General features: G+C 39.8%; 1 protein-coding gene across 5 annotated transcripts in view; it reads right to left on the bottom strand.

The window, feature by feature from the left end:
* Positions 1-24,923, bottom strand: part of ARHGEF7 (Rho guanine nucleotide exchange factor 7) — a 321,655-nt gene that overhangs the window by 77,716 nt on the left and 219,016 nt on the right. For all 5 annotated transcript variants that reach the window (XM_036756507.1, XM_036756511.1, XM_036756508.1 and 2 more), the window contains one exon: positions 12,024-12,146. In XM_036756507.1, the coding sequence (XP_036612402.1) occupies positions 12,024-12,146 (123 nt within the window). The remainder of the gene's footprint in view (positions 1-12,023; positions 12,147-24,923) is intronic.

Raw genomic sequence — 24,923 nt, 5'->3', positions numbered from 1 at the left:
TGAGGACCTGTGATCAAATTCTACCTTCTGATGTGTATTTACAGGGTGGCCTTGAACCAGTTATTAAATCTCCTTGTGCTTCAGTTTCCTTATCTGTAAAATAAAGAAATTGGACTAGATGGCCTCTGAGGTTCTGTACTGCTCTAGAGCCATGATCCTATGAAAGTGCATAGGGGACAATGATATAAGCTGGGCAAGTGCTTAGGCTCTACAAATGATTGCATTATCATTATTAGAGAATGAATATCATGTTAAATATTTGTAAGAGAATGAACAAGGAGAAGGAGACTGGACCTGTGAAATCATGGACAGAGGGATCTCATATAGAGCACTCCAAGGTACTCCCTCCACCAATGCAGGTTGATACCTACTCTGCAACTTAAAGTCTTATGTTGTGGGGAGTACTGAGAGGTCAAGGGCCCTGACCAAGACCACACAGCTGGAATGTGTTAGAGGCTGGACTTGAATGCAGGCCTTCTTGGCTTTGAGGCCAGCCCTCTATGTACGATATTGCACTGCAACTCTAAAGAATATTAAATATTATTAATATATAATCATATTAAATAACTGTATGAGGTGACAAAATCAAAACTGATTCTCTTACTAAGTAAAGGATATATAAAAACTATCTACCATGCATTTATTTGTTTAAAAACTAGTGGCTTGACTTGATAAATTTCCAAGCAAAGACTTCAGACATATATTAGATATTCTGAATAAAAATACATACAAAGGTGATGTTTATGTCATAAAATTTTCACTGGTCCCTCTTTTCGCTGCTCCCCACAATCAAAGGCTAAAAGAATAGAAAACGAGGAAGGCAACTTGTAGCAATGGAATAAACACTTAATTTATAACAATTTAAAATTTAATTAAGCATCTAGATTAAAATTCTGGCTCTGTGTAAATCTGCACATGTTATCTAACTTCACGGGCTCCAAACTCCATTTCTAGTAGTATGTCATATTATCTTCCCTCATCCCCTCAAGAACATACTCTTTAACCAACATTCTCCCTCAAACTGAAAGTGTTTCCTCCTTAAAATTATCCCAAGGACCTGTGTCATAATCTGTCTTTGCCCCATTATTCATTCATGCGTTACCCACCTTGTATTTTAGGCACTGTTCTAGGTACTGAAAAAATGAAACAGCTCTTGCTCTAAACAAACTTGCATTCTGTGGATAAAGTAGAATATGTCTAAAGAGAACTATCAAGATGGTGAAGATCTTAAGAAGCATGCTATATGAAGAATGAAGAAACAATGCTCCTGAGCTCCAACAGAGGGAGGGGAAATGAAATGAGCAGAGATGGTGTTAGGGAAAGTTTGGAGCATCGTAGGAATTAGAGTTGAAAAGGATCTCAGAGCTCCATCATCAGTCCAACCTCCTCAAGTTATAGATGAGGAAAATGAGGCTCAGAAAGGAGAAGTGGTTTGTCAAGTAAGAAGCAGAGCTCAGGTTTGATTCCTTTTCCTCTGACTTCAAGTCCAGGGATCTTGCCACACAACCATGTTCTCTCTCCATAGTCCTTCGGCCTTAATCAAGGCAGACCTCATGGCCTCTACAACACAGATTTCTACTGTTATCTCCATGTCCTAGAGATAGGCTCTAGATGGACCCCCAGTCTACCTGGTCTACACCAAAAACACTCTCAGCTCATACATTCAAAGGATATTTTAAAAAGTTGGGTTAATGGATTATATTTTACCACCACAGATGCAATGAACAACCATAGTGACTTAAAATGCTTGCTTTTCTCTCTAAGCCCTAGTAGGTGACCTTTAAGTCTCTTTCCCCTTAACAAATATTTATTAAGACCTACTATGAGCAAGGAACTATGGTAAAACAAACAGATTAAAGACAAAGTCTTTTACCCTCAAGAAGAACACAACCTTGTTTCATTTTGGGAGAGTTGGAAAGATAGGATAACAAGCCAGATCTTTAGACCAGGTCCCTTTCCATTGCTACTTTTTGATCTCATCTCATCCCTTGCTCTAAGGATTTGTGGGCGAAGACTATACCACTATGCACCATTAACAGCGCAGTGCTAGACATACTAAGTGTTAAATAAATCCTTACTGAACTATTAATTGACAGCAGTTAAATCACTGCAGACAGTCTATAGATAAATTTATCCTGCACAAATTTCATACATTATAAATCAAACCTATATTGCATGGCTGTCAATATAACATTATTCATATTACACTGTATCTAATTTTTCCAGTCTAACATGCCATGAAAATTATCAAAGTCATGAAAAATGTCAAATTGACAGAGGTGAATATAGTATAAACCTCTAAGCAATAATGTTAAGTCTCTGTATTTGAATCAAATGTGTTAAGTTACTGTTTCAAATGCACCTGGAATTAGTTCTTGAAGGATTTTTATGATTTCTACAATAACAAATCAGTCTCAAAACCAGGAACTGGATCTTTTATTCTGGATAACGTATGTTGCTGCCAGCTTCCCCAGGCTGAAACTGTTTCTATGAAATGTAAATCAATAATTTAGAGGCCTTATAATTATTCTGCCTCAGACGGTTTGGTGGAATTAAAAAGATCTGCAATACAACCAAGTCATTATCAGAGAAAAGCCACAAGCAACGCCAAGATATTTATGGGAATCAATCCAATTAACTCCAAAACATTTTTAAGCATCAACCAAGTGTAAGCCACTGAGTTAGCCTCTGAGAAGAGGATGGGAGGCAGGAAGTGCAAAAACACAAATTAAAAATAGTCTCAGCCTTGAGTAACTTACATTTTCTTGGGGGCAGGAGAGTTTGAGAAAGTGGAATACACAAACAGAATCAAGTACGTAAAAAATAATATCAGGTGGGAGAAAGTATTAAGAATTTTAAGAAGTGATGGGGAAATTTCCTCTTAGGCGTGAGAGACGACATTTTCAAAGGAAAAACAATAGGAAATGGAGTCATCGTAAGTAAAATAATGATAATAACTAACATTCATACAGCGCTTACTCTGCACCAAGCAATGTACCAACTGCTTTCCAAACATTATGTCACTGGATCCTCACAACAACTCTGAAAGGTAGGTACCATCATTATTCCCATTTCACAGAGCAGCAAACCGAGGCAAATAGAGATAAAGGTCACACAGAGTGTCTGAGGCTGGATCTGAACTTGGTCTTCTGTCTCCTGGCCCACCGATCCATCCCCTGCACCACCTAGCACCACCTAGTTTCAGCAACAGCTAGTAAGCAAGTTTTCCTGGAAGGTAGAATGTTTTAAATAAACTTGGTAAGATAGGTGGGAGCCATACTGTAGAATCAATTAATAAACACTTGTTAAGCTCTTACTATGTGCCAGGCATTGGGATGATTTCAATAGCAGTCTAAGTAATTTGTATTTCAGACTAAAGGACCCTGTTCTTCATTCTCACCTTGACCTGCAACATCTCTACCCCTCAGTTTTTCCCAATCTGGACTCCAGGCAAACTAGTCCAACTGTACACTGTCCTCTTCTCGTAAGTCCCTTGTCCCTTTATCCTACCAAAGACTTTTGCTCTGCCAAAAGCCTAGCCTTTGATTATCCCCACAACCCGCGGCTTTCATGCCTACTTACATGCTGCTGAATGAAGCTGCAGAAAGTCACCCAACTTTGCTGACCGGGTTCACTACAAATCTATGTTGTATCATCTCGACTGAGCCCTTACTGTGGCAAGGCAAATCTGCTATATCTCCCTAATCGATTCACTCTCCCACTCACCCCAGTGGCTCCTACACACCACTTCCTAAGTCTTTTCTCCATCCTTATCCTTCTTGACTTCTCCACAGCCTCTGAAACTATCAGCCTCTCCCACCTGACACTCTCTTTTCTCTAAATTGTCTAAGTTCTCCTACTTTTCCTCCTATCTGCTGGGTCATTCCTTCTGTTTCTTGTGCTAAATCTTCATCCACACCGTGCCCACTAAAAATAATGGGTGTCCATCAAGGCTCTGTCCTGAGCCCTTTCCTCCCTCTACATCACTTTGCTCAGTGTTATCAAATCTCATAGATCCAATTATCATTACCATCTCTATGCAGATAACTCTCAGATCTACTTATTCAGGTCTAACCTCAATTCCAACTTCCAGTTTCAAATTTCTAACTGCCTTATAGGCAACTTGAACTGGATGCCCCCTAGACATCTTAAACTTAACATGTCTAAAATTAAATTCTATCTTGTCCCGAAAACTTTCTCTTCTATGTAATTTCTCCAGTACTGTCAAGGGCTCCACCCTCCCAGTTCCTTAGGCTCACAACATCGGTGCCATCTTCAATTCTTAACTCTCTCATCCCTCCATATCCAAACAGTGGTCAAGTCTTATCATTTCTACCTTCATAACATCTCTTGGACACATTCCCTTCTCTCCTTTGACACTGCCAGCAGGTCCTCATCACCTTACCTCATGCCTGGACTATTACAGTAGCAGGACGGCTGGTCTCGCTGTCTCAAGTCTCTCCCCACTCCACTATCAAACTGATTTTCCTAAAATGTAGCTCTGACCATATTATCCCCCACTCACCCACCAATTCAATAAACTCCAGTGGCTTCCTATTTATCTTCAGGATCAAATATAAAATTCTCTACTTGGCTTTCCAAGTTCCTCATAACCGGGCCATTTTCTACCTTTCCAATTTTCTTAAACCTTACTCCCCTTTAGGTTCTCTGCAACTCAGTGACACTGGCCTCTGGGATATTCCTCAAAAAAGAGGTTTCAATTCTTGGCTGCAAGCATTTTCACTTGCTGGCCCCCTCTCCAGTCCCCAGACTCAGAATCTTCTCCTTCCTCATTTCTGACTTCTAGTTTCCCTAGTTTCCTTCATGTCTCTACTCCTGCCTGCCTTCCTTCCATTCTTTCTCTCTCTCTCTCTCTCTCTCTCTCTCTGTCTCCCCCCCCCTTCCTCTTCCTCCTCTCCCTCTCCCTCTCCCCCTCCCTCCTTCCCATTTCATTCTGAAGGTCATGAGATTGGACTACAACAGGTCCCTGCTCAAGCTCTACTTAATGGCTGTGTTTTGGGCCCTCCTGGCTCAGAGCTAATATCAATAGTAACTATTTCTCTTTTGACTAGCAACCCTGAGGGTCTTCCCCTCCCAATTTGATTTTTAATTTCTTTCTCTTTCTTCTCATTAAAGGGGCCATCCCTTGACTCACTTCTTAAAGAGGCCTATTCACTGAATGGGCGTTACCTCAGTCAAAGTGAGTACCTGAAAAGGTCTTGGCCTGAAAGGGCCAGGGTCTCCCAATGCATCCCAGGCCATCTCCAGGAACAGTGATGTATATCAGACCATGGGACTCAGATGGCTCTGGAGGAGAAAGTGAGGCTGGTGACCTTGCAAAGCCCTCCTCCACTCAAATCCAAGTCAACTGCAAGTCATGTCATCATTTCCCTGATGCCATGGTCCTCTTCGAAAACGAAGGACGAACACAAAAATCCCATCTTCTGCAAGAAGCCTTTTCTAGTCTTTCTTACTTTTAGTGCCTTCTGTAATGGCAAGCAAAGTGTGAGTTCTGCTGGGTTGAATGTGCATTGAGTTCTAGCCAATCAGAGACTTGTATGTGCATTGAGTTCTAGCCAATCAGAGACCTGAGTTCTGGCCAATCAGATGCCAGCTAGAACTGTATATAAGGAGAAGCCAGTGTGAGAGAGGCAGACATGGAAAGGGTGTTGAAGAGAAGACATCGAGAGAGAGCTGCCAGCATTGAGAAGAGAAGAAACCTAAAAGAGCCGGGGGGAGACATCTAGAGCAGAGAGGAGATCCCCAAGAGCAAGGAGGCCTTTGATGGCAGAGACTTCCTGAAGGAGCCTCCAAACTTTGAAGGCGAGTGGAGCTGTAGGGCAGAGACCTGCCCATGGGAAGGAGGCTTAGCTTAAGCCCCTTGGAGAGCTGTTAAAGTAAACCGAGCTGTTAACACAGAGCCTCTGGACTTTGGGGGTGAATTGAGATGGTGATGTTAGTGGTGTGTGTTGCTGCCCTGTTGAGCTTTGTTTTCCCAGAAACAGAAGCTGTGGGCAGGAACCCTGGAGCCTGCTGCCAGGCAGGAGCTTGGAGTGGAGCAGTTCCTGTGAGCTGAGACCTGGTGCAGGAGCAAAGAGCTGCTTACATGTGAATCCAGGTGAGAGTCAGGAGGGGTCAACCTACAGAGGAAGACCCATGGGACTTGGCAGTAAACCTTGAGTCAAGATGAAAGAGGACTTTACTTGGATGCCTGTTCTAGTTCTTCTCAGCACTAAGGCAGTCAAGTGCCTTCCACTGAGTCTTGCCTTTGATTGAATCAAGAGTCTTTGATGACCTGCTTAAGTCACAAGAAAGTCTAAGCCACATGAGTTTGAGTCACACGGCTGTGATGCTCTCTGGCCCTGAAGAAATGTATATATACTCTGGAGTCAGCATTTTGCTTTGGGGGCTCACTCACTGTACGAGTGCCCTGTGGAGACTCTGGGCAGCTGTTAAGTAGCCCCCGGCTTTGAAAACCCAGACGTTGCTGCTTCTCTCTCTGGTAAATATGTATGTATAGCTTTGGTCAGACAGCTAGAAGCCTCTCTGTTGATCTGCGTTATTTGCTCTGTTTATATTTTCTCTGTTTGTAATTTCTGTTTGTATTTGCTCTGAAGTTCAGGGTGCTGACTTTTTCCCCTGAACGAAGTGAATGATATATGTGTGTTTGATTAAAGTGAGACTGTTAACCCCTTAAAGTTGCTTTCCAGATCAAAGAGCCTGGGCTGGCAGCCCTCCTGTGTGCTGGTGTTACTGGCCTTGGAAGTAGCTGCAAAGAGCATTGTTGTTACACCTTCCTTCTGAGATCAGCCTCAATTTATCCTGTATGTGTATCTTCTGTATATACTCAAATGGCTTCTGTTTTGTCTCCTCCCTTAGACTGTGAACTCCTTGAAAGCAGGGACAGAATATTTCCCTTTCTTTGTATCTCAGAGCTTATTACAGTGCCTAGCACATAGAAGATGCTTAGTAAATGCAAGTTGATTGACTGAAAAAAGGAAACAGGGAGCCACAGAAGTTTCTTAAGAAAGGGAGTGTCATGGTCTGATCTGTACTTTAGGAATATTTATTTTGCAGCTGTGTGAGAACATACTGTAGTATCATCAAAATATATAATGCTAGAAATTTCACCCATTAGAAGCAATGTTTTTCCTTCTTCCATTTGGAGATAATATAGGTCATTCTATAAATGCACAATCTACAGTAAGAAAGAATTAAAATAGTTTGCTTCCAAATTCAGTAAATGAATTCAATAATAAACTCAATGAAATGACATCATCAAATCCAAGCAGGAACTCAACAGATATGAGAAAAGGTATCTTACTGGCAAGCATGCTAAGGTCATCATCATTCACCTAAAAGACCACTCAAAGCACTGGGAATAAGACAAAAGCTTTGAGACTCAGTGTGACCGGTTCAGTCAGAACCTGGGGAATCTGGCAAGAAATGGCAATATCCTGTCCAATGTATGACAGAGACAGGATTGCTGAGAAGTGAGATCATAAGCTGCTTCGGAGCAATGTAATAAATACTAACAATAAAAATTCCCTGATGTTTCATAGCAGGCCTTCATCAGGAAAAAAAAAAAACTTCAAAGGTTTCAATTCATAGGCAACAATTAATTAATCAACACCGTATCTTTCCAAGGAAAGGCCATAAAACTTACTAAGAGACAGAGAGGGTTGAGTAATTTGCCTGAAGTCACAAAATGAAGGGACTGCCAAAAACTAAAATCTCTAAATTCTCAGCTCTCCATCCATCAGAACTCAGTAAAAATTTCAAAACAATGAACTAGAATCTAAGTAGGTAAAAGTCTCATGAAATCTGAAATTAGAGGTAGGGCAAAAATCTAGTTCTTGCTCCCAAGTAACCCTATAAAGTCAAACAACAATGTGCAGTCAGTGCCTAACGGATCATGTTCCAAAAGTTCATCTCCAAGCTACAAGTTTGGAGCTAGGAATGCACTTTGCCACAGGAATATTGATAAAAATGACAGTAAGGTTCTATTTTATGCAGTTTAGAGGTTGTGAGATCCAATTCTGGGACCCTGCTTACTCCCCCCACCCCAAGAAGCTCCTAAAGTTAAAAAAAAAAAGGTACTTCATTTATTTGCATGGGTCTGCAACAGACAAGGCGATCCTTGTAGATGGCTTGGCTCAGCACAGCACAGCTTCTAGCCAGATACATTTCACTATGGTTTAAGGCATATAAAATGCTAGACTGCACAAAAAAAGGGTGCCCAGAAACGACTGAGGGGCTACCAGCACACCCCATGCACTGCTCTTTCTGGCTTTCAGACACCATTTCCTGTCAGCCCCAGCTCCATCAGTTGCAAAGATTCAAACAAGGAGCAAGAATAGCTCACCATAAAAGCTACATCTATGATGGGGCTAAGCAACAGTTGTGTTGTACCGTATATTACAAACAGCACTCTAGAAACCAACCATCATTTACAATTAAGTAAGATGTGGGGAAAGAGGCCACGTGCTGTAGCAGACAGAGGATCAGACCTAAAGTTAGGAAGATCTGTATTCAAATTCCACCTCTGAATGAATAACATGCATGCAGTGATACACAGATGTGCCAAACACTGTGTTAAGCAATGGGGATACAAATAAAAAAGTGAGATAGTCTTTGTGCTCAAGGAGCTTATATTCTAATAAGAGAAACAACACAACACAACACATATATGGGAATGGTGACCCAGGAAGGCGATTTGGCCTGGGAAGTCACAGGAACGGTGAGTGGAGGCACTTGGCAGTAGTCTGACATACTCTTCCAGAAGCAGCATTTATTCGATTAATCTGGGCAAAGGGAGGAAGTGTGAGACAAGATATACCCTTGCAAAAGCAAGGTAGATAGCACTAAAAATCATCTGAGTGCATGGTTGGAAGCCTGGGGCTAGCACAACATAGTGGGCTACCTGAGTTTCTGCTCACTAACTCACCAATCATAACAGCATAGCCCAGGCTAACCCTGACATTTATAAGCTGTGTCAACATGGGGAAGTCACAACCTCTCTGAGCTTGTGCTAAGAGAGTCTCTAGGACCATAAGCTATATATAGGTTGCAAACTGCCTCAATTAAAGGAATTTCCACCTAGAAATCACAGGTCCTTACTGCATTGATGTTAAGATATATAAAGTCTTCATTAAAATCCTCCTGAAATGCCTTGTTGTGATATGAAATGTGGAGGTGACTGGATTCTCCAAGGCTATCCCAAGGCAACATAAGCTCTGGTGGCTCCTAAAAAACTCGAAAGGCTTTGAATACAAGTCCAATGATGGACTAGTCTTCGAAGAAGTAACCTAGCCTAATTCAAAAAGGTACAACACCAAAAGATTGGCCCCTAAATAACGGATGTTTTGCCCACAACAACTCATGAAACCAAAACACTGACAGCAGCATTCTTTGAGGAAATAAGGAACTGGAAATCAAGTGTGTATACATTTGGGAAATACTATGGTATAATGGAATATTTATGTGAGTGTAATGGAATATTACTGCGCAACAAGAAATGACAAAAGGTACCAATAAAACATACTTAAAACAACAACTTATTAACCATCTGTGAAGACCTCAGATGAAGTATAACTTTCACCAGCAGTATAGTCACATCAATGAAATCACAAATCTGTTGAAGCATCAAAATAATACATGAAAGCATTTTATAAACTGCGTTATGCAGACGCAGGATATTATTGTTAATATTACTGCTGCTGACGATGATAATGTTATTTATAACACTTTCCATAGGAAAATAATGGCGTTGTCATTGACATGAGTGGCATATCCCAAGTATTACCGTCTGCTCTTCCTCACATGATTTCCCTTGTTGGTTTTATCTCATTCCATGACTTTGTCATCTCTATGCAGATGTCTCCCAAATCTACATATTCAATCCCAGTCTCTCTTGCGTTCCTGCACTACATGTCTCACTAGCACCTCAATCCCCTCAAATTCTAGTGAGCTAAAAGACAAAATAATGCATTTTCCCATACAATTAACATTATTCCTGGTGATTACAGGTTCCAGGACAGCACATAACAGCCAAATTACCCAAAATTTAGCTGACTCCCAGTACTGATAATATTATCAAATCTAACCACCATAAAAGCTTTTTTTCTAAGAGAAAATTGCCTTCCAAATTCTGACTGAAGATGCTTGGTACACATTTTCCCCTGTTCCATTTTCCACTTTCCCCTCCTTCAACATCCCAACGTGGGCCTCACCTGGAACTAGCCCTTAACATAGGTCACTACTGGCAGGTGGCTTCACATCCCTTACCAGGGCACGTAAGCATCACAATTGGAAATCTAGAGGCTCATTTCTCCCATCACCCTCAGTTCAATGCCCATACTCATCTTCCCCAGCCATTCTTTCTTTCCCCTTTCCTGTCCTGGCTAGACACTGAATTACCATTTTTAACTCTGTCAGAGGGAATCAAGAATCACCCCTATACTGTGACCCTTTGACCCACTCAGCCCTTCCCAATGACACTGGGCTGCTTCTCCAGCGGAGTAGATACCACACCAGACATCATAAGGACTCCTGGCCTTGTAGCTAAACCTCTGGGGCCAGCAGGCCTTTTCATCTGCCCTACAGTTCAATTCTCCCACAAGTATTATCTGCCTCAGTTAGAGTATGAGCTCCTCGAGAGTAGGGACTATCTTCTTGTGTTTGTATCCCCAACATTTAGTACAATGTGGGGCACACATTAAGTACTTAGTAACTGCTTTTTCATTCATTCGCTCAATGATCCAATGACATTCAAGGGTGGAGAGATTTCCTAACCCTAGGTCAGCTCTTTAAGGGTTTAGGGCAGTAAGTGAAGGGCTCCAGGGAGACAGTTGCTCCTGAGCTGAATGTTTCTACTTCTTCATTTGGAAGCTTGGTGGGTAGGAAGGGCTCTCTGATAGTTATGGGTCCTGATGGGTGAGGGAAAGGACTCTTTTAGATGGTGTTGGCAGAAGTAGTTCCTTAAGGATGAGGATCATAGAAAAGGATTAGTTGTAGCTATTTTTAAGGATAGATAATTCCCCCATTCTGCAATATAACAACAGTTTTCCCGCTCAGACATCTCAAAGCACTTTGTTTTGGTGTCATATCTATACACTCACTAAATCTCCTTTAGGGCAGGGATTATGCACTATTCAAACTTTGTACCTTCTAGATACCTAGCATAGTATTCTATAATACAGGTCCTTAGAAAATGCATTGTTTGTTTTGTCATAGGATCCCAAAAAAGATACCAAAAGATCTGTGTACATTTCAGACCACAGAGCATAGTTTAAGTACCTTGCTTCCTTATCCAAGACAGTTCCAATAAAACCCCACTATAATGCTAATGTGGGTAAAGACATAAATAGTACCTTATAGACCTATGGTATTAGAGAGATGTGCTACATACAACCACTAGGTACATAGGCAAATGATTTGAACTTGGTTTAAAAAAAATCCAAATTCATAAATAAAACCAGCTAGGGATGATGACCCCTCCCTGGGCAGTCAATAGTTTTTATTTCAGTTTTTTTGACTATTACTTTAAATAATAAGAAATTCCCTCTACTGCATTTATTTGAGAAGCTGTGACCGGAGAATGCTAAAGTGACTAGAAAAAGAAAATTAAAGGGACAATAAAAGCAAATTATCATTTAAGATATGATTTATGTTAACAGAAAAATAAGATTTGATTAGCTAAAATTTTGGAGAGTATAAGTACCACATAAAATGAGACATTTGTAAAACACAATTAATGGGGTATAGATGAGCTTTTCCAAAAGTTTTAAAGATAATTTTACCTATACTACCACAATGCTACTCTTAAACTAACCCAATTCAACTATCTTCCCAGACACCTTATTACTAGCTTTAAATGCAAGGGTGCCACTTATCAAGGCATCCCAAGGAGCAAAGTTCAAAGATGGTCATGTATAACACTTACTTTTTTGATTTGGGGGCAAAAGGGATAGGGCCAGACAGCCAAGGGTTCCTAATTGCCTTGAAATCAGAAAACTACATACCTGTGTTCTGTGAGAACATTTACTGCTGATGGGTGATTGGCACAGTATGCAAGGTACAAAGTTTTCATTTGAGGCATCAGATTTAGAAAGCAGCCTCCAACTCTCTGCTGAGCTTCAGGCAACCTAGAGATAAACAACATAAAATAAAATAACCATAAGTTTCAAAATCAAAAGAGAAGGTGCTTAACAGTAAAAATATAACATTTAGAAGCAAGAAGCTCTCATCTGATCTAACTTATCATAAATTTAAAAATGCACCACAGAGTTTGATTCATATAACTGTTTGAATATAGTAGAATAATTATGCTCACAGAACTACTAATTAAACAAAGTGATAAGTAATTTCCTATTTATCTAGTAGTTAAATTACCAGTAATCTCAACCATGTGGGAAAAAAAAAGTTATGAACCTGGAAGACTTCTAACAAAATAACTATCACAAGTCTCACTTTAGAATGTGATATTAGTCACTTGTTATAAAGCTATTTATCTGATTTTCCCCAGAAATTCACTATCTCACTCACCACAGCAGTTGTCCCAAATCTTCTTGTCTCTCCTCAAGCCACCCATACATTACCGCCCCCAAACTTCTCAGGTAAAGGTGTCACTTCTTTCTTTGCAAAAAAACTGAAGCCACTATCCAACTCCCTCCTTCTCTCCTCCTGTTCTTACATCTCCTACTTTCCCTGTCTCGCAGCACTCAGACATCTTGTACCACCATGTCCTCTATCACTCATTTTTAGTTGATGGGTGTTACTTTATTTTTATTTTCACTTCCAAAGTCTCCCCCTCCTGCCAACTTCTTCCCCTACCCATTAAGAAGGCAAGAAATATGATACCTAGTGTGTGTGTGTGTGTGTGTGTGTGTATATACATATATATATATAGTCATGCAAATCATATTTCCAAATTAGCCATGGGGGAGGGGGGAAGGTTGTGCCAAAAAAAAAATTAAAGGGAAAAATATGCTTCAACCTAAACTCTGAGTTTATCAGTTCACCTCCCTAGAGGTAGATACACATTTTACATCATGAGTCCTTTGAAGCTGTGGTGGATCATTATACTGATCAGTTACTAAGTCTTTCACTGCTGATCATCCCTTACAATACTGCTGTTAATGTGTAGATTTTTCTTCAGGTTCTGTTCACTTGACTTGGTCATCAATTGATAGATATCTTCCCAGGTATTTCTGCAACCATCCTCTCCATCATTTCTTACAGCATTATAGTATTCCATCACAACCATATATCACAACCTGTTTAGCCATTCCCCAATTGATGGACGTATAATCATTTTCCAATTTCTCGCCACCACAAAAAGAGGTACTATAAATATTTTTGTACATATGATTCCTTTCCCTTTTCCTTTATCTCTTTGGGGTATAGACCTAGTAGCAGTACTAAGTCAAAGAGAATGCACAGTTTTATAGCCCTTTGAGTATAGTTTCCAAGGGTTCTCAGGAATGGACTAGTTCACAACTCCACCAACGCTGCATTAGTACACCTATTTTCCCACATCCACTCCAGCATGTTGGTTTTCTTTTCTGTCATCTTAGTCAATCTGATTGGATTTAGTGTTTAAAAGTGTATTTCCCTAATTAATAGTGATTTAGAGCATTTTTCAGAAGTCTATTGATCATTTTAATTTCTTTCTCACAAAACTGCTTGTTTGTATCTTTTGACCATTTGACCATAGGAGAATGGCTTCTATTTTATAAATTCGGCTTAGTTCTCTATATATTTGAGAAATGATCAGGAAAAACTTGCTAGAAAATTTCCCCCCTTTTCCTGATTTTCTTCTAATCGTGGCTATAGTCGTTTCATTTGTGCAAAAACATTTTAATTTTATGCAATCAAAATAACCCATTTTACCTCCTGTGGACCTCTCCACATATTGTTTGGTCATGAACTCTCCCTATCTATAGATCCAATAAGTAATTTCTTCTATGGTCCCCTAACTTATTTAAGACATCACCCTTAAGGTCTAAATCAGGTACTCATTTTGAACTTATCTTGGTGTATGCTGTGAGATGTTGTTTTACCTAATTTCTGCCAAATTACTTTCTAGTTTTCCCAACAGTTTTTGTCAATAGTGAGTTTTTGCCCCAATAGGTGTGATCTTTAGGCTTATTAAATGGCAGGTTACTATCCCAATTTACTTATCTATGTTGTGTACCTAATCTATTCCATTGATCAACCACTCTTACTTATTATCTTGTATCAAATTGTTTTGATGATTACTACTTAGTAATGTAGTTCGAGGTCCACTACTGCTAGGCTTCCTCGCTTCACTGTTTTTTTTTTCCATTCTAGAATCTCTTTCTGACCAGGTGTCCATTCCCCTTACAGTCCCTGGGTACTTCTCCCCATAACTGCTATTGTAGCAGCACACAGCTGGTACAGCTTTTGCCATACCATTCTCCCATCAGCACCAATCCCAGCATCTACAGACTTCTCTTTCTGTCTTCCTAAGCTGCTCTGGGCTAGAAAAATGACTTACTCTGAATTTTGTTGTTTTTCTCATTCAGAGTTCAGTTTGATGCCCTCTTTCAAGTTGTTAGAGAGGGGTGTGTTGGGAGAGCTCAACAAAAATGCTGATTTCACTCCACCATCTCAGATCTTTCCCCATCACTCTCATACGTGATGAAGCAACTGCTCCTTTCCTTGCCCAGGCCATCTCTACATGCTCCTTTGTTCTTATCCTGTGTCATTTTCAGATTGCCCCCATTCTCACTCCCACTCTCTTATCTTCAATCTCTCCCTTCTTCCTACAAACATGTTCATGTCTTCCCCATCCATTAAAAAAAATTCATTTGATCCTACTATGTCTGCTGGTTATCTTAGAGTTCTCTTCTTGAAAACTAAACTTGAGAAAGCTGTTTATACAAGTGACTCCAACTCCTCTCCTCTCACTCTTCAAAACCCTCTTACAATTTTGGTTCTGACCTCGCCATTCAAATACTACCCAAAGTTGTCAATGACCTCTAAACTGTCAAATCTAATGTTTCCTTCCCTTCAATATTCATCCTTCTTGACCTGTCATTAGCACTTGACACTGTTGATCATCTCCTCCTTCTCTGGACTCTCTCTTGGTTCAACACTTTCCAGTCTGATACTCCTATATCCTCTGCTGATTCTTCATTTATATCAAAACCTTTGTCCTCAAGGATCTGTCCTAAACACCCATTTTTCTTCTATAATCTTTCACCTGGTGATCTCAACAGTTCCCATGGAGTCTATTATCATTTTTTGGTAGATAAATGCCAGATCAATAGCCCTAGTTCTCCATCTGAGCTACATCACCAAATGTCACTTAGAAATCTTAAACTTAAAACTAAAATCCCAGAGTCATCTTAACATGTCTAAAAGGGAACTTATTATCTTTCCCCAAAACCTCTCCCTTTTCTTCCAGTCTTCTCTACTATCAATAGTATCACTATCCTCCCCTTCCCTTGGGCTCCCGATTCTGTAATCACTGTAATCACTAGTAATCTGTAATCACTGACTCACCACTTATAATCATCATATGCTTTCAATCTGTTCCCAGGTTTTGTCATTTCTACCCTCAAAACATCCCTCATATATACACCCTTCTCTCTTCTAACTCTCCAGTGTCCTAATGCAAGTCCTCATCACCTCGCATCTAGACTACTACTATAATAATCTTCTGGTTGCTCTTCAAGCCTCCGGTCTGTTCCCACTCTAATACATCCTCCACTCAGCTGTCATATCGTTCTTCTTAAAGTACAGGTCTGATTCTACCGTCCTCCTATTCAATTAACTTCAGTAGCTCCCTAGAACCTCCAAGATCAAATATAAACTCTTCCATTTGGGGTTTGAAGCCTTTCACAATCTGGTGTATTCCTACCTATCCAGTCTTCTTGGCCATTACCTTCCTCAATGTACTCTATGATCTAGCAACAATGGCCTTTATGTTATTCCTCATCATGACATACCATTTCCATGATCCATGATTTTACACTGGCTTCCCCCATGCCTAGAATGCTTTCCCTTCTCACCCCTATTTTCTGACCTCCCTGCCTTCCTTTAAGACTCAGCTCAACAGACAGTCTCTTATGCAAGTCTTTCCTAGTCTCCTCTCTCCTTGCTAGTTGCTACTGCTTTCCTCTCTGGAATTGCCCTCTCTTTACATAGTACACATCCTGCATGTACCTAGTTACTTACATGTCGTCTCCCTCATTAGAATGTGAGCTCCTTGACAACAGGATCTGTTTTTTTCCTTTCTTTGTAGCCCCCAAGCCTTGGGCCTCTGACTGACACAAAGTAAGCACTTCATAAAAGCTTGCTGACTGACTGAAATGACAGCTGACAGCTAAAAATGCACAGAAGTATGGGGTCACTTAAACAAAGAACAAAGAGCCTCACAGACTTTAATAGTTCCTAAAGAGAGTATAATAAAAGCACTGTTGTTCATAAATGATGACCTCATATCAAGAAAAAGTTATCCCAAATTCAGTATTTTCAGTATAATAAAGCACAAAAGTACTTACTGTAAAAAAAAAAAAGTTTTCCTTTAAAATTGGTTTTAAAACTGCCTGATTTATTGCCTTTCTTCAAAGAGGAAGGGTTACAAGCCTTAGCTACTAAAGGGATAAGGTACATTTAACCTGGAAAAATCATTCTTCCAAGACACCTGATTTTCATACTATGACACTTGTTAATAAATCTTGAAGCTGAGGATAGGAAAACTTCCCCCCCATCACAGGCAGAGAAATCAAGATTTCTCAGTCAAATTCTGTTATCATGAATCAAAGACTACTTTCACAGCTAAACATCAAGCCTATTTATTTACTAATTCATGTTTGCTATTAAGCAAAGGATTTCTGATTTCAATATGCCAACTAGGGCTATAATATAGCAAGCAAAAATGGTTTTGTTCAATATTTTTATATCCACAGAAAATACAAGTCTATAATTAGATCTGCCAAGTACAGCTGTGAATATATAAGTGCTATTGTTGGCAGTGATAGTGCAAAATTGATCATCCCTTCTAATAAGTGGTTTATCCAAAGGGAAAGGACGTTTCATTAATTTTCTGACCACTACTCTAAAGGAAACAGCAGGCCAGAGAAGCAAATTCATCCTATTCCAAACTGGCTCCTTAACATACAAACACCTGCAAATTCCATAAAAATACTCAGTAGAATTCCAATTCAACAAACATGCTATTATTATTAATAATAATGGCATTTATTATCACCTTACACTTTGCAAAGTGCTTTATATACATTATCTCTGTGACTCTCAAAACCATGAGGATTGCAATAAAATTACCATTATCTCCATTATACAGAGAAGGCTCAAAGAGATTACTCAAAATCAAATGGCTCCTAGGGAGCAGAGACAGAACTGGAAACCAGGCCTTCATTCCAAATTCAATGCTCTTTTTTTTTTTTAACCAAATATATTAAGGACTTAGTAATTACAAGGCTCTACAGTAGGTACAAATACCAAGGTAAATAAGATAGGGTTCCTGACTTCTGGAGGTCATCTAATATGAGCAATAAACTCCATACACCATAGCTCAAATCACGCCATGTCCCATGAAGTGTTCAAGTTAATTCAGTAAGTACATAATATACAGACCAAGACAGGGTGCAGTGGATACGGCCTTGGGCCAGGAGTCAGGACTATTCATTTTTAAATCTATTCTAAGACACTTTCTGGCTATGGAACCTTGAGCAAGTCACCCAAGCCCTGTTGACTTTCATTTCCTCTGTAAAATGGGGATGATAACAGCACCTACTTTCCGGGGCTGTCATGAGAATAAATGAGGTAGCACTGGTGAAGTGCTTAGCACAATGCCTATCCCCTAGTAAAGGCTGGGCAGTTGTGCTTATTTATTTTTACCAATATTATTACTTTGCATGGGGCAAAATGAAGTAGTAAAGTGGAATTAATTTCAAGCTTACACTTTACTAAGAATACTGTGGTTATGTCAGTGGTATGTAGATGAGGAAGATTAAAGGCACAGAGTCCTCTTGGGGGCTATACTGCAAAAGAACATCCACATGAGTGACAAAAAGAGCCTGAACCAGAGAAGTGGCAGTGAGAAATAAAGGAGTCAAATATTCCATAGGTCGGTATGAGGGGATGTAACAAATGTTGGAATGTGTAGGGTAGGAGAGGAGTCATATGTGACTCAGATATTTCAAGCCTGGGTGACTGGAAAACTGGCAGTGCCATCAACAGAAATAAAGAGATTCAAGAGAAGTATGAGATTACCATGATGGAGGGGAAAGAGCCCTGAATTAGAGGTCTGGGTACCAAAATCCTAGTTTGGACTCTGCCACTAACCAGCTGTCACTTAACTACCATGGACCTAATTTTCCTCACTGGTAAAAATGGGCCTGACAAATTCCATGGTGCCTTTTAGCTCCAAAATTCTATTTCATGATGTCCTAAGTTTTAGATACAATGATCTTGAGATACAAATAGGATCCAGGTGGAGATGTCTAGTAAGTAACTGGATAATCCTAGGCACATATCCAGAACAATATGACAGCTTCTTCTATGTGCAGTTGTTTTTTTTTTTACTACTCCTCTAATATCACATTATGATGATTATTATTTGATGGAATGAATTCAACAACAATCTTCTTATGCTCTCAAAAGTCTTTCGTGTTGGAGTAGAATATTCCCAAAAGTGGCAAATAAAGAACCTAAGTTTACCAGTAACTCACCACATTCTATAATCACGATAAAATGTTACGATATGTTATTTGTTTTAAGTAGATACAATCGTTGACATATTTTAGTTTTTCTTTCCTGTCTCCTCTCCTTCCTTCCTTTTCTCCCTATCTTGACCAGGCTTGGAGCGCAGGCCCTAACCTCAAAAGTGATCAGCATGGAAGCTTTAACCTGCTCCATTTTTCCAATCTGAGCCATTTGGTCTCACCTTACCCAGTCTAGTGGCAGCTAGGTGGTTCAGTTCAAATATGGTCTCAGACACTTACTACGTGATCCTGAGCAAGCCACTTAACCCTGTCTGTCTCAGTTTCATAATCCGAAAAATAAGCTGGAGAAGGAACAGAGTGATGAAAAATCAGACACAACTGAAATGACTGAACACCAACATAGCCAGTCCAGTGGCCATCCACGCCTGTGGGTTCACCATACTGTGATCAGATAGTATAGGCACCTAAACAGTTTTAGGCTTACTGCAGTTCAGAACCGTTAATCTCAAGCAATCCATCAGCCTCAGCCTCCCCAACATCAGTGATGACAGAAGTGTGACAACACGCCTAGATGACATACTCTAGAATCAGTATTTCTTATGGCCTTTGTGGAGACTTACATTCTATTGTCAGGGAAAAGGCTTCTGGACATGAAATAACCAACACAGAAATTCATCTAATTATGGCTAGCAAATTATTATGGATATGCACAGAAGCAAGAATTGGGCATGACTTAATTGCTATAAGGAACTCCCAGAGGAGCAAACTTGCCCTCTCTCCCAGTGTGGGGCAGCATCTTCACTGATACGTTTAGTCTTACAGAGTCTAAGTCAAATATTAAGCTGAATAAAATTGACCACAACATCATTAGGGTTCAATATTAGGTAATGAATAATGATCAATAAATAATTTAATCAACGGGTGTTTATTAAGCACCTATTACATGTCAGGTACTATGGATACAAGTACAAAAATCAAATACAGGCATACCTTGTTTTATTGTACTTCACTTTATTGCACTACTATTATTATACTGCAGCAAGGATTTGAACGCAAGTCTTCTGATGATATAATCAGTGCTCTTTTCCAATGTTCTTTCTGGGCCATCCTCTCTTTACAAAAACTATACCCCAAATAGAAAGAGTCTTAATGCAGATCCTCAATTTTTTCTTGCATCAGACACATAACCCAATTAAGGTTCCCTCTTCTATGCACAATAGTTGCAGAGTGATGGTGGTTCCCTCCAATATGAAAATTTCTTCACTTAACACTATGGCAAATATATTTCTCATTGCGCTGATCATGTTTTAAAACAATAAATTAAATATTGGTACTATGTCTTTGATTATAAACTCCCTAGACAGTAGGAAACATGTCTATTTAATTTTCTTTATAAGGTACTTAGCCCTTATTCAAAGGATAAATGCACCATTCAAAGAAACACTTGGAACATTGACTGTGTCACATACTATGCTATTATAAAAGGGAAAATTAAGTAAATCCCGGAACCTTTCAGGTCCAACAGTATGTCAATGATTTAATACAGGCAACTAAGATTTCCTTGATAAAAATCATCTGCAACCACAGCATACACAATGTAATTAATAAAGGATATGATTAAGAACATAAGTGGAAAACCCTAAAATTCTTGTTAACATTAGGCTGTGTTGTATAGTGAGAAGCAACATGGTACAAAGGAAAAAGAACTGTTTTCAAAGTCAGAGAAACTCAGTTAAAATTCTAGCACTCTACTATTTCCTGCCTGTACAGCCTCGTACAATTCATAACGCATTAACCTCCATGAGCCTCATTTTCCTTAAGAGTAAAATAAGGGAGTTGTACCATCTAGGGCCCTTTCCAACTCTAAATAGTACAAACCTACACCCTAGTCATTTGCCAGCATTTGGTTTTATTGTGGAGCCCCACCCCCCACCCAACCCCTGCTGTTTAAAACTTTCATTTCTGACTGAAATTTTAGGGATATTGTGGCCCTCAGTATGCCTTTTACAAGAAGGAATGTAAGAGAATAAATATCAACAAATGATTCAAGTTACTTCATGCAACAATTTGGACCAATCTGATCTATCTGTATTTGATAGATGGCAGTGACTTCTCAAGCCCTCCTCTTTACTAGCTATGTAACCTTGGGCATGTCTCTTAAGCCTCAGGTCATTGGGGCTTGAAAATAACCAAGCTGAACAAAATGATCACTGCTTAAGAACTAGGAGGGGTCTTAGAGGCCAACTAGTAATTGTTTTAAAGGCACCTCCCAGCTCTAAATCCTATGCTCTTTTGATTCTGTCAATTAGCATTTATTGTTGTTAAGCACTGGAGATACAAAGAAAACAAAAACAAAAACATTCCCTCCTCTTAAGTAGCTCACAGTCTAATTATGAGAAATGGTGGAAGCAGTTTTGTTTCCACCGAGTGGAAAGTATCTCTCCCTACCCCCCCCCCCCACACACACACACACTCTCTCTCTCTCCCTCTCTCTCTCTCAGAATGTAAGTTGGATGACTGTTCTAATCAGAGCTGTGACCTAGCAGAGACCAGGCTTCTGGTCAGTAAAAGGTTAGAGGCGCGCACACATGCTTAAACAAGCCATTTGAGGAGGGCATGACGTATGCAGTCAGGGGGTTGTATCTGGCCAATGAAGAGCCTGGCGGGAGATTCAAAGTGGGGGTCAATAAAAGGACTGGCCTCCAACTGAGTCCTTGTACTCCCCTTACTCTGTTCAGGGGATGTACCCATTCATCCATACCAAATAAATGTAAAATATAATTAAAACTTTCCTGGCTAGTATTGTTTTTTCCTAGACAATGTGAGTATATTTATAATATAATGGAGGAGACAATCGGTAAACTACTACATATCCAAACAGAAAAAAGGATAAACAATAGAGAAAGGTAATAGCATTAAGTGAGATCAGGAAAGACTTCTTGTAAAAGGTAGGATTTTAACTGAGACTCAAAGAGAGTCAGGCCTGGAGGCGGAGATGAGAAAAAAGAGAATTCTAGGCACTGGGGACAAGCCAGTGAAAATGCCTGGAGTCAGGAGACTACTGGATCAGCAAGTAGGTCACTGTGCCAATAATTCCATCTGCTCTAAAATATTTGATTATAATAATATGTAAGATTTTTTAAAAAGCCCTAGAAAATCTTTTGTCCCCAAAGTGTTCCAAGCTGTCCCAAGTATAGGGACAGTCTTTGACCATTACCCTAATTAGTACTGCCCCTACATTCCTCTCTGTATAGGGTACCAAGACTTCTGCCTCTATATATATAAAAAAATAATTCTTTCTTACTCCCAAATTAAACACAGATTAGTCTGTTAAACATTGTTTTAAAATTCTATACCAGAATTTCTCCTTCAAATTTGAGGAGTTTTGGCACATCAGAAAAAAAACACTTAATTTGGAATTTAAAAAATTTAGATCTAAATCTCAGCTCTATCACTTATTACATGACTTCAGGCAAGTCACATAACCTCTATAAATCTTGGTTTATTCATCTATAACACAGAGATGATAATATTCATATTAGAAAATTTACAAGCTATAGCGAGGATCAAAGGAGATTTGTCTTCATACGTATCCATTTTCCCCACATTCTTTAAAAAAATCTTCACTAGACCTATACCTCTTCCTCTGTTTCTCAGCCTAGCTCCTTGAAAAAAAAATCAACATTTCCTCTTTCAACTCTGTAAAATCTGACCTCATCACTCCATAGAAAATGCTCTCTCCAAAATTACCAAAGATTAATCGTCAAATCTAATGGTCTTTTCTCAGTACTCATCCTTGTAGACCCTGTAGGCTGCCTTCTCCTTGATACATTTTCCTTTCTGGTTTTTCCTATTCTCTTCTGGTTCAACTCCTATGTATCTTTCTCAATCTCTCTTACTGGCTCATCATTCATTGCTCTCAATTGTGGGTGTTCCCCAAAGTTCTCTCTCTAGTCCTGCTGGGTAACCTCATCAGCTCCCACGGGTTTAACTATCATCTCTATGTAGATGACTTCCAGATCCATAGAGCCTCCCAAGCATTAATCCTGCAACACCAACTGCCTATTAAGCATTTCATACTAGATGCAGACATCTTAAACTCAAAATAGTGAAAACTAAATGTACTCTTTCCCTCCAGACTCTCTACTCTCAGAAGCTTCTCTCTTTCTACTGAAGTATTTTTCTAGTTTCTCAGGTGTGTAGCTTGGCAGTATCCTTGATGCTTCACTTTCATTCACTCCACATATCCAATCAATCATGAAACGTTGCCATTTCTACCTCAACCTCTCTCCCACCAACCTCTTCTCTTGGTTCAGGCTTTCATCACTTGTCACTGAGATTAATGTTAATAGTCTCTTAACTGTTCTTACTGGGTTCTTCTCCTGTCTTTCTGACTGCTCCATCACAATCTCCTTTACCAATGCTTTATCCATGTCATCCACCCACCCATATAACCACAAGTATTCCCTAAGGATCTGTCCTGAATACACTTTTTTTTTTCTTTTTCTTGCTCCACACCAAGGGTCAGCAAACTACAGCTCACAGCTTCCTATGTGTGACCAGCAAGCTAAGAATTATTTTTTACATTAAAAATTTTTTTATTGTATTTTAAAATATAAAAATCATTCCTAGCTATTCTGATTTGGCCCTCAAACCAAAAGTTTGTGGAATTCTGCTGTACCATCAGGCTTGGTAATCTCAGTGCTCTATGAGGATGATTCCCAAATCTACATATCCAGCCATAGTTCCCTTCTGAGCTACAGACCCAAATCACTACAACTTAGACATCTTGAACCAGATTTCCCAGAACTCATCATCTTTTCCCCCAAACCTCCCTCCCACTGTTAAGGACACCACCATCCACCCAGCTAGACAATCTCCTAATCCTAGTGTCATCTCTGACTTCTCACTCACCTCCTGCCTGAATTGTTGCAACAGAATTCTGGTGATCTATCTTGCTCAAGTCTCTGCCCCCTCCAATACATTTCTCACTTAGTTACCTTTCTCCCCAACTCCATAATAATTAGAAAAACAACCAGCATTTATATAGCACTTTAAGCTTTACAAAGGTTCAAATACAGTATCTTGTTTGGCCCTTATAGGGGCAGCTAGGTGGCACAGTGAGTAGAGCACCGGCCCTGGAGTCAGGAGGACCTGAGTTCAAATCCAGCCTCAGATACTTGACACACTAGCTGTCTGACCTTGGGCAAGTCACTTAACCCCAATTGCCCTGCCTTCCCTCCTCCTCCGAAAAGAAAAAAAAAATTCCGTATAACCTGACCCCTTCCTATTGTTCCAGTCTTCTTATACTTCCCCTCGACAGGATAGGCACGCAACAGATATTTATTGAATGAATATTTTGAATCATTTCACTACCACGTCGTCATCGTCATCGTCGTAGTAGTGGTGGTGGTAGTAGTAGTGGTGGTGGTAGTAGTAGTAGCAGCATAGCATTTATACAGAACCTACTATGAGCTAGGCACTGCGCTAAATGCTTGACAAATATTATCTCATTTGATCCAAGTTATAACCCTGGGAGACAGGTGCTATTATTATCCTCATTTTACAGTTGAGGAAACTGAGGTAAAGGTTAAGTAATCTGCTCAGGATCACACAGCTAGTAAGTGTCCGTAGCTAGATTTTAACTCAAGCCTTTCAGGCCCGGTACTCCATCTACTACACTACCACCTGCCAGGCGGTTTTGCCAACCTTAAAACATTCCACAAACGCTAGGTATTTGTCACTGCTACACAGTCATAACCTATCCCGTCTCAATGAGCACAGTGAAGAACGTAAGACCATCTGTAACGTTTGATCAGCCTCCTCATCTCACTCGGTTTTCATGACACAACTCTTTCCTGGTTCTCCTTCCACATGTTGGCTGATTCCTTCTCAGTTTCCTTTGCAGGGTCTTCATCCAGGTCACGAATACGAACTATAGGTATCCTCCGAGGCTCTGTCCTAGGCCCTCTTCTCTTATCTTTCTATATTATTTTGCTTGGCAATTCCATCAGAAATCGTGGATTCAACTGTCTTCTTCATGCTGATGATTCTTTCTACTCATTTATCCTAATCTATTTTCTTACCTCTAGACTCGCATGTCCAAATGCCTACTGGAGATCTTCAACATGTCTAAAATGAAATTTATTACATTTCCCCCCAAATCCACCCTTCCTCTTAACTACTCTTCTATTACTATCACTA

Source organism: Trichosurus vulpecula, chromosome 4 (assembly GCF_011100635.1).
Source record: "Trichosurus vulpecula isolate mTriVul1 chromosome 4, mTriVul1.pri, whole genome shotgun sequence".
Taxonomy (NCBI): domain Eukaryota; kingdom Metazoa; phylum Chordata; class Mammalia; order Diprotodontia; family Phalangeridae; genus Trichosurus; species Trichosurus vulpecula.
Note: the sequence above shows the minus strand (reverse complement) of the source record. Positions and strands in the feature narration are given on the sequence as shown.